This window comes from Onychostoma macrolepis, chromosome 25 (genome assembly GCF_012432095.1).
Source record: "Onychostoma macrolepis isolate SWU-2019 chromosome 25, ASM1243209v1, whole genome shotgun sequence".
Classification (NCBI taxonomy): domain Eukaryota; kingdom Metazoa; phylum Chordata; class Actinopteri; order Cypriniformes; family Cyprinidae; genus Onychostoma; species Onychostoma macrolepis.
Window position 1 is genome coordinate 21,645,949 of NC_081179.1, and position 18,332 is coordinate 21,664,280.

The window sequence follows — 18,332 nt, forward strand, 5'->3', positions numbered from 1 at the left end:
AAATATCTCTGTCCGGCTCGTTTAAATTATTGATTCGTCAGCATCATCTTCATCATGCCTGAACCAGCGAAGTCTGCTCCTAAGAAGGGCTCCAAGAAGGCCGTCACTAAGACCGCCGGTAAAGGAGGAAAGAAGCGCAGAAAGACCAGGAAGGAGAGCTACGCTATCTACGTGTACAAAGTGCTGAAGCAGGTTCATCCTGACACCGGGATCTCTTCTAAGGCGATGGGGATCATGAACTCTTTCGTCAACGATATCTTCGAGCGCATCGCCGGTGAATCGTCTCGTCTCGCTCACTACAACAAGCGCTCCACCATCACATCGAGAGAGATCCAGACCGCCGTGCGTCTGCTGCTGCCCGGAGAGCTGGCCAAACACGCCGTGTCTGAGGGCACCAAGGCCGTCACCAAGTACACCAGCTCCAAGTAGAGCTCCGCTCCAGTCCCGAGACTTAAAGGCTCTTTTAAGAGCCACCATATTATCACTTAAAGAGTCTTCTTAACTTTTAATCGACTTAGTAGTTGTGTGACCTCGAATAATTGAAAAATAAACTGATTCAAGTTCTCAGTTAGCCACTTTTCTTCTGATGTTGTTCTGGCAGTGGAATACATATTTGCGTTTGCTCTCAAGTACATCATGTTTGTTTTCTAACAGTGTTGATTTGTAGCTTGACTGATAACCGTGAATTGGTTCAGTCTGCAAGTTTGATCACATAGCATGCAGTCTAAATGGTTAATATGACTTTAGTGTAAAACGTTAAGCTTGTAATTTAAAAGTAAGCTTAACCCTTTATGATATGAAGTTGCCATGGTAATAACTAATTTGTACTCTTCCTTGTTCGCCTATTCTGGGGAAAAAAAATATATATATATTGCACTATGGGAATTTAAATGGCAGGCCTTGAGGTATACATTATGCATGTTTGAGATGAACTGGAGAGAGTAGCTGCTTGGGGCGGAAAAGATGGAGATGTCAAGCCGTACACTTTCTGCTTTCACTGTGTTTACATTATCACAGATGAAGTGAATTAAATGCAATATTGGTCAAATATGTGACACTTCAGAGAAGTTTTCATGAGCAACAGAAACACTTCTTATGTACTGCTTCATACAGCGCCATCTGTTCATAAAATTCTACATAAACATACTATTTAAATACCAATAAAGTGGGGGTATATATGAAGAGTTTATTTGTAAAGACATAACTCAGTTTTTATTAACTTTCAAAAATCATATTTTTTTTTAATTATATATTTTTGTTTTGTGTTAGTTAGCTGTATTTTTTTTTTTTTTTTTTGTGTAGCCTAGTTATTTTTTAACAATCAAAATAACCCAACTGCAGTTTGTAATGCACAATGAAAAATAATTTTTGAAAATTGTTAAAAGTGGAATTATGGTTTTGCAAATGAGCTCTTCATATGCTTTTGTTTTTTTTCCAAATTAATGAGGCAAAATCATTATTTTATATAGCCTAGCATGAGTGATAAATGCTATATTGATTAGCATTGAATTATAAATATAGTTTGTTCATTTAGCCTAAAAATACCAGAGATGGCTTGAAGAACAGAGATAAACCATTTAGTCGCTCACTAATGTTCACAACACCTTATTGTGGGTAAAAATAGGAAAAATAATAGACTACGTCTCTCTAAGTTTTATTATTATTATTATTTCTCTCAGTGCATGCATAATATTTCCTGACAAAAAAAAAGAAAAAAAGAAATCACTTTCAAAGGTTTTTAATCATAATTTATTTTCTAATAAATCCTCACCTTTCTAAACATTTATAGTTATATAGACCTCCTGCATGTTAACAGGTCACGCTGCAGTTTTCTGTAAAATGTATTGCTAATAATCATTATCAATAATTATTATTTTGTTTGATGTTTTTAGTAATAACAATAATCAGAATTATTAGTAGTCATACTGATATATAAAAACAACATTTTTGGGCAATTTCTGCAGCCCTACAAAAAGGCACAACAAACTAAAGAAAAAGTCTGAAAACATTTCTAGTTACAGTTCACATTTCGTGTGCAGATTCTGTTTAGATTTGGGAATTTACTTGATATTGCCCCTCAGAATAGTCTTTCATAACGTCGTGAAGTCTTGTTACAAGTCAATGCTATTTTTAATTAATTTGAATTGAAAGAATGAAGTTGTGCTAGAAATTGAATCCAAATGGTATCTTTCTGGAGCCGAAAAAAGGATATTTTGAATGCTATATACATAATATTTATTGCAGTAGTATGAGTACTTGTTTTAATAAATGCAATGATGCCCATTATCACAGACAGATGTGTCATATGCAGGAAAATTGAGCCACATTTAGTGTGTTGCATTAAATAATTACAGACCCAGATCCAATGTCTAGCAATAAAGTTTGTTTATCAGGCCTTCAAAACAAGCAGAATAGCCTGCATTTCCTGCCATATTTGCCATATCATGTTTATTTGTTTATTTTGTTGATGCTCTGTATATTTTTAGTTTTTATATATACTTCATTTATATTTTTTTATATACATATGTTTGTATATATATACACACACACACACACACACACACACACTCAAGCTCACTTGCACTCCTTTTATTAAAATCTGTTTACATATTTTTACATATGTATGGTGAGTGTGTTACACTTAATGCACATTTATGCTTAAATATTGAAATTGCCATTTTATGTGTTTTCTCTTCACTCGTCAAATTGCTATGACAGTTTTTAAAGTGGGGTCCATTTTCATGATCTTGCCTATAGGGCCCCACAACCCTACGGGCCGTACAGAGTGCGTCCTTGTCGCTTCAGAGCGTACACGACGTCCATGGCGGTGACGGTCTTTCTCTTGGCGTGCTCGGTGTAGGTAACGGCATCGCGGATCGCGTTCTCCAGGAACACCTTCAGCACACCAAGAGCCCAACTAAAGCAGACACTGATCTCTAACATGGTTACTTCAAATGAAACAATAAATCAACATCTAAACCTTAGTTAATTCTCAATAAGATCTTCTGTAGATGTCTGACAGAAATAAAGTCAGTCTGGTTATTAATAAGTGGAGCTGGTGATGCTGTTTGTGGGGTTGTTTAATCAGATCTTGAGAGAGTTAATGTGAACAGCTTTAAGTGATCTGATTTGGCCAATTAACTGAAGATCTGATTTGTCACGTGACGAGTTAAACTAGCATTTCCAGACTCTTGCTTTTTAGACAGATGTGTTCAATAAAAATCAACATGGAAAGAAAGGCAGACTTTGAGTGGAGAGATATCATGTACTGTTAGAACGGGAAGAGACTGCGCCAATTTGTAAAGATTAATAAAGAATACAATTAACTTAATATAATCTTTATGATATAAACTCTGACTACTTACTATGAGCACAATTTGCATGAAAGTTGAGGCAATGACAGAAGTAGGAGTAAAAGTGGTAGAATTTTATACGAGTACGCTTGTACAAAATCATATGAATTTGCTGCCTTGTTAAATTGTATAAATGATTACTACTTCGACATGACACTTTGTTGGGGTTCTTTCTGATGGGGCCGTGGGATAAGTGTGATAAGCAAAGTTTAAGAAAAATCAAATACTGTGCAAAATGTATCTGCAGTACAGTTCTGTCAAGGTGTTCAGACCAACAAAGACGTACCATTTGCCTTTGCAGCTCTGGGTCTTCTCCGTAAACGCACAATACGGCCAAAATCAAATCCCAGGACAGGCCTTCCTTTGGTCTTCCCTTTCAGCTGAAACAAAGAGAAATATATATATATATGTTGAGACAATGTGCAAAATATAATCTGTGACCAAAATATTTGAGAGGAAGGACTGTAAGGAAAGTTATTAACAACACATAAAATAAGGATGCGTTCATTAAAGCAAATCAGTTCTAGCTGAATGTGTTCAACATTACTGTGAAGAGTTGAATCACTGAAGGACTTGTTCAGCCTCCTTGGCAGCTTCTTCAAGATCAGCATTGAGTTCCCTGTTAATTCTAGCAGCTTCCTGAAAGAATAGGTAAAAAAATATGAGATTATGAGATTTAAAAATGTCACGAAGCACAGAAAGAGAGAGAGAGCAAAAACTATGTGTAAATGAATTATGGATTACAGTTTGGAAAAATAGGAACAAGTTATGGCTTTTACAAGAGATGACTTCTTAAAAGAGCTGCTGGAGTATGTGATCTGACGTAACTGCAAGACAGAAAAAAATATTGAATTACATTTACTTCAGTACAATTACTGCTTTAACTACAAATACCACAGTAAAACTACGGCTGCTGTGGTAAAACCATTTTAAGTGTTGTGTTACTGTGCTTTGACTACACATATGCAGTAAAAACTGTGTTACTGTTCTTTAAATGCAAAGAGTAGACAGTAAACACAGTTACTATGGTAAAATCACGAAAAGTGTTGTGGTTAGGCTACCATACCTACAAATAACACAGTAAAACTACTGTCACGGTGGGAGAAGCATGGTAAATTGGCTACACATGACATGGTAGAGAAACAGTTACTATGGTAAAAATATGGTAAATGTGTGAACTTTTTGCATGGTTACAATTATCACGCAATACTGGCTGATTTGTAGTGCTTTCATCAGTCACGTGTAAAAGCTGAAGACCCATGTCACAACATGATTGAAAACGGTTTTATTTATTTATTTCAAACAGCAACAGGTCTATATCGAAGTTAGCTTCGGCTAATGTCAATAGCAGGTTAGCATCTGTGCTAACTGAGCAGCACTGTTCTACTAACGTTAACTCATTTGAACGCACACGCTTCCATTTTAGCACATGCCATGCAACTCAGAAACACAGAAATAATTAAAATAATGATCTCATTAAAAAGGAAAATATTGTTGCCCTTACCTGTTTGAAGGTGCACGCGCATCAGGTGAACCGGGCCGACTCGAGCCTCGCTGGTGACGTCACTGTCGCTGAACATGCTGCGTGGTATTTGGACGCATCTGCTCTCCACCGAAATCAATGGGGAGGATTGGCGTATCATATGCACGCAAAATTGGCATTTGGCGTATGCATTATACGCCATTGCAAAGTGTAAAGCCGTGTTATTTATACGCAGATTGATGAGAACGGGTTGGTATATATATATATATATATATGCGTGTGTGTGTGTATGTATGTAGTTATACAATTTTATTTAAATATCTATATATCTAAATAAAAATATACTATATTCAGTATATGATCCAAAGTAACTAGTAACTAACTACTTGAGTAGTTTTTTTTTATCCGATACTTTTTTACTCTTACTCAAGTAACTATTCAGACTATTACGTTTACTTTTACTTGAGTAAATATTTCTTCAAGTACTTTTACTTTTACTTGAGTATGGTTTTTGGGTACTCTACCCACCTACTGATTAGGAGAGTGGGTCAGAATCATAATCTACCCTTGAATTCACTATATTCTATTATATCAATCAGTGTCTTTTAAATACCGCATTAAAAATTGAAAGTTTTTATTACTTGATTTTTTCCCCAAATTATTTATCAAATCAAATTTCTCTTTATTTTCCTTCCTTTGCATATTCGTCTGCCAACTCATTTCCTTGTACTACATGCGCTGGTATCCAACAGAAAGCAACATAAATTCCCACCATCTGAATCCTATATTGTTTGAAGAATCTCAATCAATATATCTGCTCTGCTCTCTGAATGACATGAACTTGAATCAGAACATATGAGTGTCCTCATTGGCTTATTTTCCTCCACCCATTGCAATGGCAGTAAAATTGCAATCATTTCACCAGTGCATATTGACAAATTATCTGTGATTTTTGTACTGACTTTGACATTAAATTCTGGAATACTGAATGCCACATCTACTTTGTCTTCCATATTTTTTGAGGCATCAGAATATATTTGAATATCGCCAAGAAAACTATCCTCATGAACTGGAAATCAAGGAACACCATACATATTACATCTTGGAAAAACTTACTAATAGACTACATCTCCATGGAAAACCTGTCAACTTCCACTCAAAATAATACAATAGAATTACACCCCTCTTTGTTATCTCTCATAAACTTCCATCAATCATGAATCCGTTGACCCTCTTTGTCTGAAGCCATCCTCAACGACACACCATTCATCAATATCTACACGAGGGGGGTTAGGAGGAGGTAGCAACAATGGCTAATATCAAACGAAATTAAAACTTATAAAAGATTAAACTTGTTTTTGTTTTTTTTCTCTATCTCTCTCTGTCTCTCTCTTTTCTTTTCTTTTTTCTTTTCTTTTCTTTTCTTTTCTTTTCTCTTTCTCTTTTCATGCCTCTGGGCCTCAGTTGGCTGTGGCATCTCAGTTCCTGCCCTGTGTGGTTCAGTTTAGTGGTTGGTGGGTGTGCTGTGGGGCCGGGGACCTTGTGCCTCCAACCTGTACCAGCTTTGGCCTGGTTTTCTTGCCTCTGGCAGGTTCAGCACTACATGCCTTGCTTTCTTAATGCATCACTAGACAATTTACATACAGTGAGGAAAATAAGTATTTGAACACCCTGTTATTTTGCAAGTTCTCCCACTTAGAAATCATGGAGGGGTCTGATATTGTCATCGTAGGTGCATGTCCACTGTGAGAGACATAATCTAAAAAAAAAAAAATCCAGAAATCACAATGTATGATTTTTTAACTATTTATTTGTATGATACAGCTGCAAATAAGTATTTGAACACCTGAGAAAATCAATGTTAATATTTGGTACAGTGGCCTTTGTTTGCAATTACAGAGGTCAAACGTTTCCTGTAGTTTTTCACCAGGTTTGCACACACTGCAGGAGGGATTTTGGCCCACCTCCACACAGATCTTCTCTAGATCAGTCAGGTTTCTGGCCTGTCGCTGAGAAACACGGAGTTTGAGCTCCTGCAAAGATTCTCTATTGGGTTTAGGTCTGGAGACTGGCTCGGCCACGCCAGAACCTTGATATGCTTCTTACAGAGCCACTCCTTGGTTATCCTGGCTGTGTGCTTGGTCATTGTCATGTTGGAAGACCCAGCCTCGACCCATCTTCAATGCTCTAACTGAGGGAAGGAGGTTGTTCCCAAAATCTCGCAATACATGGCCCCGGTCATCCTCTCCTTAATACAGTGCAGTCGCCCTGTCCCATGTGCAGAAAAACACCCCAAAGCATGATGCTACCACCCCATGCTTCACAGTAGGGATGGTGTTCTTGGGATGGTACTCATCATTCTTCTTCCTCCAAACACGTTTAGTGGAATTATGACCAAAAGTTCTATTTTGGTCTCATCTGACCACATGACTTTCTCCCATGACTCCTCTGGATCATCCAAATGGTCATTGGCAAACTTAAGTCGGGCCTGGACATGTGCTGGTTTAAGCAGGGGAACCTTCCGTGCCATGCATGATTTCAAACCATGACGTCTTAGTGTATTACCAACAGTAACCTTGGAAACGGTGGTCCCAGCTCTTTTCAGGTCATTGAGCAGCTCCTCCCGTGTAGTTCTGGGCTGATTTCTCACCTTTCTTAGGATCATTGAGACCCCACGAGGTGAGATCTTGCATGGAGCCCCAGTCCGAGGGAGATTGACAGTCATGTTTAGCTTCTTCCATTTTCTAATGATTGCTCCAACAGTGGACCTTTTTTCACCAAGCTGCTTGGCAATTTTCCCGTAGCCCTTTCCAGCCTTGTGGAGGTGTACAATTTTGTCTCTGGTGTCTTTGGACAGCTCTTTGGTCTTGGCCATGTTAGTAGTTGGATTCTTACTGATTGTATGGGGTGGACAGGTGTCTTTATGCAGCTAACGACCTCAAACAGGTGCATCTAATTTAGGATAATAAATGGAGTGGAGGTGGACATTTTAAAGGCAGACTAACAGGTCTTTGAGGGTCAGAATTCTAGCTGATAGACAGGTGTTCAAATACTTATTTGCAGCTGTATCATACAAATAAATAGTTAAAAAATCATACATTGTGATTTCTGGATTTTTTTTTTTTAGATTATGTCTCTCACAGTGGACATGCACCTACGATGACAATTTCAGACCCTTCCATGATTTCTAAGTGGGAGAACTTGCAAAACAGCAGGGTGTTCAAATACTTATTTTCCTCACTGTACATCTATTGTAAAATAAGCAAGGGAAGAGGGGAGAAAGGGAAAAAAGGAAGGAAGGGAGAGGGAACAGGGGAAGAGGAAAGGAAAAAAAAAAAAAAAGCATATATGTATAGCAGACACACACAGGGTAAGTGGGACGTGAGCATGGGGGCCTGGACTTTGCACTGGGCTGGTTCCACGCTGCACGTCACACTCTATTAATGCATCATAAACTCAACAATACATATACTTATGTAGGGTAAGCGTGGCATGTGAGTGGCGGCCGCGGGTGGAACTTTGGGCCTTGTGCCCCGCAGCACCTCTCCTTGATGGCTCGTCTTGGGCCTAATTTATGCTTTGCTCACGGAGGGCCCAGAGGCAGCCTTACAATATTTTACTATTATAGCTTTATTATTATTATTATCATTATACTATAATACTATTATTTTGTCATTACTACTACTATTACTACCATTATTATTTTTTTTTTATTATTATTATTACTATTTGTCCTCTTCCTGGGGTGTATTCCCAAAAGCAGGTTATGTGACATAACCGGGTATGTTTGAGGATAAGTGAGCGGATAACCTCAGCTTTCGGTTCCAAAATCGGAGGTTACTTTCAGGGTATGTAAGTAACCATAGCAACTTGCTCTCTGAAGATAACCTGCTCCAGAGCAGGTTATGTTTCAGGGTTGGTTCACTTCAGCGCTATCAGAGCATGTATGATCTACTGACGAGACTCCAGTGGGCGTGACAGATAGCGCACGATATTATATATTATTACAATACAGTTATGTATATAGCCTACTATATATATATATATATATATATATATAATTATTATTATGTATTCCTTTAATTACTGCATTTCCATGCTAAAATGCTTTAGTGGACAAGTACAAATAATGTTAAAATGAAAATGAAAAAAAAAAAACAATCCTGAAATTAGCACTATAACCAGTAGAGAGCAGCAGAGGAGCGATCATTTCCATTACTGTAATGATTTCTCGTGAATACCCTGTCTATTAGTTTTAATTTACACACCTTACTCACTCTCCCAAACCTTACACTGGGACCAGAACACTACTTGAATATTTTTTCACTGGATTTTATTGTTTCGTTGTTCTTTTGTGTTTTAATGCAAGTTAATTTTGAGTGTATTTTTCTTAAATGTAATCTGTAGTAATCCCGATCATCTCATTTGACCTGTTTGAAGTGATCAGAAACTCTTAAAACATTCACCAGGAAGAGACTAGGCTACTTCACCTTTTCGTCGTTCTCTCTTCTGTCTTTACTAAAGAAAAAAAGAAAAGAAAAAAAAAACAATCAGTGAAGAACAAAGAGAAATAAGGATTTTTGATAGATCTGTTTATGAACGGACAGAAAATCGTTGTGATTCTTTTTTGAAGCCGTCGTTCAGAAAGTGAAAGTGAAGTTTATATCGCTGGAGCTCGAGCTATGGATTCACTGCCTGTAGAAGAGCTTTCTTGTCCTGTTTGTTGTGAAATCTTCAAGAATCCTGTTGTTTTATCATGTAGTCATAGTTTCTGTAAAGAGTGTCTTCAACAGTTCTGGAGAATCACGAAAACTCCGGAGTGTCCTGTCTGCAGACAATCCGCAAAATCTGAACCTCCAGTTAGTCTTACATTAAAAAACGTGTGTGAGTCGTTCCTGAAGAAGGACAGCAATGAGGTTCCTTCATCGGGATCTGAGGAGATCTGCAGTTTACACAGTGAGAAACTCAAACTCTTCTGTCTGGAGGACAAACAGCCTGCGTGTTTAGTGTGCAGAGATTCACAACAACACGACAATCACAAATTCAGACCCATCAGTGAAGTGGTTTCATCATATAAGGTAACATAGGTAACATAACCTTTCTGGACGACTGCGTTTTAGTGCCACGTAAAAATTTTAAATAATAATAATAATAATAATATGATTACAAGATTAAACTCTAAATATTTCGAGAATAAAGTCTAAATATTTTAAGAATAAACTCAAAATTACGTGAATTAATTCGTAGCAATTACGAGATTAAAGTTATAATATTTTGGATTGGGAGCACAAATCTGTCAGTTTTAAGTACACTGTAAAAAAAAATCTGTTAAATTTACGGAAAAATACCGGCAGCTGTGGTTGCCAGAATTTTACCGTGAAAAATCTGATAGCTAAATTTTAGGATTTACAGAACTGTTTAAATTTACAGTGAAAACCGTATCTCATTAACTGATACAATGTTAATACACAAACCTTTTAGTTAACTCATTTTATTTGCAGAAACCGACTACGCTTAAATTATCCAACTGCCATTTGTTTATAGACTAATATTTATAATGTTTATGTAATGTGAGCATAAGAGTATTGAGAACTATTTTGTTTAAGTCCATGAAGAAAATCTTACTGATTTATGCAAAGTCATCAATTCAAATCTCTTGCAAATAACAGCAGCACACATACATGATCAAAACTAGCAAAAACGTTCTCATTACATCAGTAACTACACAGTTACTGCCTTTAAATAAAGCAACATGCAGCACACAGGCTCTACTCTCCAGCACAATGGTGACCCACAAAACACAACAGGAAGTTGACTGTTAGGTTTTACAGTATTTTGCTGTTTATTTTCTTGATTTTACGGTGAAATACCGGCAGCTGTGGTTGCCAGTAATCTACTGTTTTTTTCAGTTTGCTTCCGTAAATTAAATTCATGGTATATTTCTGTTAAAATTACGTTTCACAGTATGTTTTGTCATCTCACATTTAACCCCTTTAATCCCACAGCAAAATCCTCAGTTTTAAAGAGCACTTCTATGTGTCCACACTACAGAGTGTTGAAGTAACACTGAAGCAGTGATGAATTAATGAGAGAATTAAGTGACTAATTAAATTAGGATTGAGTTTATTGATGAACACCTGCTGTTAACAAGTAGAATCATTGAAGGAATGAGAAACAAGAGCAGAGAAACAAAACTTACAGCTAAAGCCAAGATGAAATCAACTGAAATAAAACACATGAAATCTCTCAAGATTTCAGAAGAGGGTGATTAAACAACTCCACACCAGCATCTTATTACTAACCACTTTTACTTTATTTATGTCATATGTGTACAAAAGCTCTTATTGAGATTTTAGTTGTTGTACTTTCATTTGAAGTCACCATATTGGCGATCAGTGGGTGCTTTAGTTGGGATCTTGAATCGTGACTCTTTAACATTGGTTTTGTTTGCTTGCTTTTAATTAGCTGTGTTTATTAAGCACAGTTTTAAAGCAAAACACCAAACAAATCTATCATCATCTGGAGACTGATTTTTGTGATGTCAACACCAACATGATCTAGTTTAATTAATTGATTATCCCGTGTTAAGTCTCCTATTAAACATGTAATATGTTAATTGCTCCACTGATACTACAGCAATCAAATGTTGTGAAACAGCTCTAACCAGAATATGCACAAATGAATGTACTGAACTACGGCAGAACTTAAACACACACAGACATCAGCAATCGGCATATGAATCTCAAAATTGGTGACAATCAAAAATGATATAAAAATTTTTAAAAAACGGTTCAACTCTGAACATCACAAAACAGTCTACTGAAAAGTAACAACAAAAACAACACCAAAATAAAAGCAAATAAAGAAAATATTAAGAACATTCAGCTGCATAATTTATTCATGCTGCAGTGCATGCTGGGAGTTTTGTACTGGCACCCAGCTTGCTTTGCTGCATGAATTGTTTTTTTTTATTATTAATAGTCACCATTGTTGAGGTTCATGTGCTGATTCCTGATGTCTGTGTTTCTAAATGGTGCTGTAACTCTGAAGGTTTTGTGCATAAAAGGTTTTTAATTTTTTTTCATGGTTTGTCAGCTTAATTTGTAGAGTAATATTACTACCATAAACAATGTGAAAATAATTACAAATCACCCATATTGCTTGACACTAACTGACGATGACCACCACGTTTAAGTTTTAACCAAAACTACTTAACTACAATTTCTCTTGGCTTTTCTTGTCATAATAAATGTGCTTTACAAACACAGTTACAACAGCCAAAAAAAAACTAATTTTAAAGAGTCAAGGGTCAAGAGCATAACTAAAGCAAGCACCGATCACCAAGATGGTGAGGTCAAACAAAACATTTGAAATAAAATATAAACCTCTGTTAATTCATAGATATATGACAGAAATGAAGTCAAACTGGTTAGTCACAAGTGGAGCTGGTAATGCTGTTTGTGGAGTTGTTTAATCATCCTCTGCTGTTTTATTTCAGTTGATTTCATTTAAGGCTGTGGCTGTATGTCAGTTGTAGTTTTGTTTCTTGTTCTTTCCTTCAGTGATTGTGTTTGTTAACAGCAGGTGTTCATCAGTGTCTGAATTCACTCATATGTTCTCAATCACTCTGTCTAGTGGACTATATAGTGAAGTAATGTAGGACTAGTGAATGAGGGTGTAGGGAGTGGTTTCAGACACAGTCTATGAGTGTCGACTCTGAGGCTACTTTCTCGAAAACAAAGGTTAGATCTATTACAGTTATTCACTGTATATAGTAAGGAAACTTACTCTTAATCATTTAACAGGTTATTACTGTGGTATTTTACAGTTTTTTACTGTTAAAATCACAATCATTTTTTACAGTGTACAAACAATATGTCTTAATGTGTTTTTAATGTGGCGTGACAGATCGCTATAGGCGGCATATGAGTCAATCATCTTTCCGATTATAATGACACATTCGTTTCATTAAATTATAGGCTGTAGCCCCTACTGTTTTTTTTTTCTTTTTTTTTTTTAATTTAAAGGGGTGGTTTACTGCTTTTTTTCTTTGCTTGAATGTGTTTATGGGGTGCAATATAACATGTCTTTGTGTTTCGTTTGATAAAAAACGCCTTATTTTTCATATATTTCACCTTTATTGTAAGCCGCTTTCTCCTGTCATCTGAACGACCGGTTGACTTCCTGATTCTCTGAAACCACTCCCTCAGAAACAGGCAATGGGCTCAGATTGGTTAGTTGGGCCGGTGTGTTGTGATTGGCTAAACTGCGTATTGCACATTGTCCGGAAACTTCACGTCCATCACCTTCACGGGCGACAGCTGCATGTGCTGCGGTCAAATGTAAATAATGGTGTCAATATTGCCGTATCAGTTTGAGCCAGAATCAGACTCAGAAAGCGGTAATGAAGAGAGTCAAGCAGAACGTCTGCAAGCACGGCTCTTACAAACGTTTCTGAATGAAGTTTGCTGTTGTGATTACATATAAATTTTTGAAGTTTGTACACGTTTGTCTTATACACACAAAATAGCATCGAACTAACTGGCCACTAAAACCAAACAGCGTTGGCTTGTGTTTACGGTCTTGATCAAATCGAAAAATTACGTCATAAAGTATACATGGAAAATACATTTACAAAATTAGTACATAATTACAAATTCGGGTCCAAAATGTTTGTACACGTTTGTCAAAGACACACAAAATAGCATTTAACTAACTGGCTACTAAAGACAGCGTTGGCATTTGTTTACGTCCTTGATAAAACTAAAACATTACGTCTGAAATTATACATGCAAATACATTTAAAATTATGAAATCTTACTTACAGGTTGTGGCCCAACAACTACTGCCTCTGGTATTAAAGTTGGAACCGCTCCATGTTTTAGTAACAGTTTCTGTGTGAATCCGGCATTGAACTCGTGTAGATTCTGGAAGCTGTCTTCCGTAAAATGCGCAGCACAGAGAGCTAAATTAGGATTGTAATTGTCAGGAACATAATCAAACATAAATCTTAACCATTGTTGACGAACTACAGCGTCCGTAGGAAGCCCGAACACAGAAGACCTGACAGCTGGGTGAAAATAACACAGTTTCGACGGCATGGCTACAACTCTCCACTATAACTCTTCCTCTTCGACAAAGCAGCAGAACATGGCCTTGCCCCCTCTTTGGCATGTTCCGGAGGGAGGGGTTGATGCAAACCTATGGGTTTATTACGTATGCAACCCTGAAAGTATCTCGTTGTAGTCCCATATGAGTCGTTTTTGTAGGCATTAAACTTCCTGATTTTTAAAAGATATCTCCGCTTACTTTAAACTTTCAGCGCAGCAACTTTGCAGATACTGTTCATGCACCAACAGCAACATTACACACTATTTAAAATGAAAAAAGTGAAATCGCAGTAAACCACCCCTTTAATTACCCCCCCCCTCCCATGCCTTCTCCTTTCACTTTTATCTTGCTATAAACTTGAAACAAAGAGGAAAAACACATTCATAATATATATTTCGTAATAAAACTGACATCATTTGAAAGCTGAGCTGTGTTATATTAAAAGCAACAATGCACAAAATTATTGCGATTACTGTATGGCCGGCGAGCTATAAATAATGAGTGGAAGATGTTATGTCCAATCATTGTATTATACCATGAATGTAGGCTACAGCTTGTGAATGGTCACTTAACGTTATACTCAGAATATAACTTAGCCTATATTAAAGGGGTCCTATTATGCTTTTTCACTTTTTGAATTTTAGTCAGTGTGTGTGTATGTTTGGGCATAAAAGTATCTACGAAGTTACAAATCTCAAAGTCCACTCCAAAGGGAGATTTCATTTTTTTTTTTTTTAATCCCTTTTCAAGAACTACAATGAACGGCTCGTTTGGACTACAGCATTGTTTTCCGGTGTTTGTGATACTGATATCACAAAACGGTCCATTAATATTGTTAAAATAAATTCGGCCTACAGAAATTGGCGGTGGAGAAGGCTTGGTTGAGCACTGTACGTTTTAAAATCGAAACCCGGTGCTCGTGTTTAAATATCACTGAATTTCTGAAGGAAACCGACTACCTTCAGAGAATTTTGGATGTCATTTTCATTTAATCTTGCATATAATGTCTGATAAGCAGCATTTGTCACAAGCGTCAGTGGTCACAAAGCAATCTCTCAGCACCTCACTAGTCTCATCAGACCAGCACATACATTGTGGCTGGGGGGTGTTTTTTCTGTTTTTTGTTTTTTTTGTTTTTTTTACCACAGGAAAGTAAACAGGTCTCAAATAGACAAGAATATGATATGAGCAGTCAAGTGGGGGAAGGGGTGCAGAGACCCTGCAAACAAGCCTTCACTGGCTCCTTATGGACTGCTAGCGCAGAGCCCCTGAGAATTTGAAAACATTGAACCCTTAACACTGGTGCTACACGGACAGCCCTCACTTAGCCTCCAGGAAGCCTAAGCACTGTTTTATTGAACCTCAACAATGGTGACAGTCGACAAAATATTCAGATCAACTCTGAACATCACAAAACAAGCTTATAATTATAATAAGCTTATTATTAAACCTAAATAATGTCAGGACACTAAACTACATAACGATGACTTCAAACTTCATTATTTTCAACAAAACAGCACTTAGGTTTCTGGAGGCTAAGTGAGGGCTGCCCGTGCAGGGCTAGTGCTAAGGGGCCAACGTTTTGTTGATGGGGCCCTGCGCTGGCAGCCCTAAGTGGGCCCGTAAAGGGTCGGTGCAGGCCTGTTTGCAGGGGACATATGCATCCTCTGTGTTTACATACATAAGATCCAGTATTTTATCATCTCTAGTACAGCATTTAACATACTGGATGAAGGGGGGAAAAATAGTAGACAGGGAAGCATGGTTAAAATCTCCAGAGATAAGAATGAGGGACTGTAGGTGTGATGTCTGTAGCTGTGATACAACAGTGTATAGGTGCTCACAAGCCACTGTAGCATCAGCCGAATGAGGTATATAAACAGTTATCTCAGTGAAATGCGAAAATTCCCTTGGAAGATAATACGGCCGTGAGCTAGCGGCTAGCAGCTAGCAGCTCTATGTCCTTAATGCAACATTGATCTTTAATACTAATGTGACTTGGATTACACCATCTGTTATTCACAAACATCATGATTCCCCCACCCTTCCTCTTACTGCTCTCCTGTCCGCTCTCAGAAGTTGGAAGCCATCCAAAGTAATAATCGAGTCTGTGATCAGTCCATTCAGCCAGGTCTCTGTAAAACACATGACGCTACATTCGCGATACTCCCGCTGCAGTCTGTATAGCGCTGTTAGCTCTTCCATTTTGTTGCGTAGAGATCTCACATTCCCCATATTATCAGATGGATGGCATGGTTTGTAACGTTGTTTCTGCTCCCGGCATTTTAAACCTGCTCTTGATCCTCTCCTTCTTCTCCTAATAATTGGGTATCACCAGTCTTTCTGTTGAGAGTATCCTAAAAATCTTCCCAGGTGTAAACAATGGGGCTCTGGCTCTTTGGGTCTTCCGACGAGGTGTAAAATAGCCCAACAATGAGGGACAGGCATAATACTAGTCTCCACAGTTGTTCATCCATCCTCCATGCATAAGAAAGCACATAAGAAAATACACTAAACGCTAAAAATACACACACACACAAAAAGGTCAGAGCTACTGAGCTGCAGTAACAGGCTGCCACCCATGTGGTGCCATGACACGCCATGACATATATATATATATATATATATATATATATATATATATATATATATATATATATATATATAATTCTCAGTTCCATTTTGCTCATAGTAGATGAACATATTACATAAAATCACTGTGTGTCTCGGTGTCTTATAGATTTTCACTTTCAATTCTAGGAGGAGCTCAATACAGCACTGAAGCCCTTACAAGTGAAACTTAAGCACCATGAAAACATTAAAGGAGAGTTTGAGAAAACAGTACGACACATCAAGGTGAGGAAACAGAATTCAGAGTCATTTTCATTACAGCTGTAGGATCAGTGCCGGCCTTTGTAAAAATTGTCATAGCAATTTGACAAGTGAAGAGAAAGTACATAAAATGGCAATTTCAATAATTAATCATAAATGTGCATTAAGTGTAACACATACTGTCCGTATGTAAAAATATTTAAATTTAAAAAATTGAAGTGCAAGTGAGCTTGGAAAATGGAAGTAAATAGATATACATAAAATACAAATAAATAAAATAAAATATAAATGAATTATACACAAAAAAATCTAAAAATAAACAGAGCATAAACAAAGTAAACATCAGTTACTTTCAGTTACATTACTCAACACAGCATGTTGATATCTGAACTCTCTGATTGTAATATATATACTATATATTCGGTACATGGTACGCGTACCGAACCGTATGGTTCACGGGGCACATTCCAAATGGAAGTGATCATCCCTATCCCTTTGGAGTGGGGACTTTGGAGTGAACAGGGCACGTGCGTGCCATTATTTCGTCGTTTGAAATGCACTTGGCAAAGGGAGCGATCTACATTTCCTCATTATCTTCAGCTGGGATGTTCCCGTGACAACACAAAAAGAATTGGACCTGTTCTGCAGGTGCATTAGAGCTGATATTAGCATCATGCTTCATAAGACAATTTATGAGATTAATAGTACACTTTTACTCAGAACTCACTTCAAACCACCATCGAGTGTTTATAGTCAAGTCAAGTCACCTTTATTTATATAGCGCTTTTACAATACAGATTGTGTCAAAGCACTTAACAGTATCAAATTGGAGGATAGAGTGTCAGTAATGTATAATGATAAGATTAAACACTCAATTTTCAATTTTCAGTTAAAGACATTTCATTATTGAATTCAGAGATGTCATTGTCTAGCTCAGTTTAGTTTAAATAGTATCTGTGCAATCAAATCGGCGATAATCGCTAGAAATTAAGTGTCCCCAACTGAGCAAGCCAGAGGCGACAGCGGCAAGGAACCAAAACTCCCTCTGTGACAGAATGGAGAAAAAAAAAACCTTGGGAGAAACCAGGCTCAGTCGGGGGGCCAGTTCTCCTCTGACCAGATGAAACATACAGTTCAAAAGTTTATATTTCTATTTTAATTTTGTTGCAATTTCTAACAATAGTAGTATTATGTAGTTAGGTATTTTATTATATTTTAGTTATTTTGTTATTTTTGGTTGATATATCTGGGGATATGTCTCTGGGGGTCATCTGGGTGTCCTGGTCTCCGCTGACGATCAGGGCTGTAGACATCATCTCTTGGTGCTGATCCACCATCTGATCGGATATGGACTGAGAAACAGACTAGGAAAGAAACAGACAAATATTAGCGTAGATGCCATTCTACTTACGATGTAACGAGTACATCGTGTGTTATGGGGAGTGTTCCCGGTTCCGGTTGATCTAATTAATGCAGCCTAACAAGCCTTTAACGGATTTGAATAATAGAAGCGTATTAATGTGTTATGTGTAAGCCAGGCTAAAGAGATGGGT

At 37.3% G+C, this 18,332-nt stretch overlaps 2 protein-coding genes and 1 long non-coding RNA gene across 6 annotated transcripts; 2 read left to right on the forward strand and 1 right to left on the reverse strand.

The window, feature by feature from the left end:
* LOC131534371 (histone H2B-like) lies at positions 1–567 on the forward strand. The gene has a single exon (XM_058767202.1). It carries the CDS (start codon positions 55–57, stop codon positions 427–429), a length of 375 nt encoding a protein of 124 aa, XP_058623185.1. The 5' UTR covers positions 1–54; the 3' UTR covers positions 430–567.
* Positions 568–2,636: 2,069 nt separating this feature from the next.
* On the reverse strand, positions 2,637–4,925 carry LOC131534387 (uncharacterized). Of its 4 annotated transcripts, none has more exons than XR_009269341.1 (4): positions 4,858–4,907; positions 4,133–4,180; positions 3,901–3,992; positions 2,637–3,733 (listed from the first exon to the last, which is right to left on the reverse strand). It is a non-coding gene; the product is annotated as an uncharacterized LOC131534387 (long non-coding RNA). The 4 variants fall into 4 exon arrangements; XR_009269340.1 differs by having other exon boundaries at positions 4,098–4,180; XR_009269342.1 differs by lacking the exon at positions 4,133–4,180 and having other exon boundaries at positions 4,858–4,925.
* A 4,428-nt stretch (positions 4,926–9,353) lies between these two features.
* On the forward strand, positions 9,354–16,996 carry LOC131534333 (nuclear factor 7, brain-like). Its single transcript, XM_058767166.1, has 2 exons — positions 9,354–9,914; positions 16,708–16,996. Exons 1-2 carry the CDS (start codon positions 9,519–9,521, stop codon positions 16,843–16,845), a joined length of 534 nt encoding a protein of 177 aa, XP_058623149.1. The 5' UTR covers positions 9,354–9,518; the 3' UTR covers positions 16,846–16,996.
* The last annotated feature ends 1,336 nt before the right edge of the window (positions 16,997–18,332 follow it).

Coding starts and splice junctions, on each gene's coding strand:
- LOC131534371 (XM_058767202.1), top strand. CDS start 55: ATGCCTGAACCAGCGAAGTCTGCTCCTAAGAAGGGCTCCAAGAAGGCC.
- LOC131534333 (XM_058767166.1), top strand. CDS start 9,519: ATGGATTCACTGCCTGTAGAAGAGCTTTCTTGTCCTGTTTGTTGTGAA. Junction 9,915..16,707: donor AAGTGGTTTCATCATATAAG/GTAACATAGGTA, acceptor TTTCAATTCTAG/GAGGAGCTCAATACAGCACT.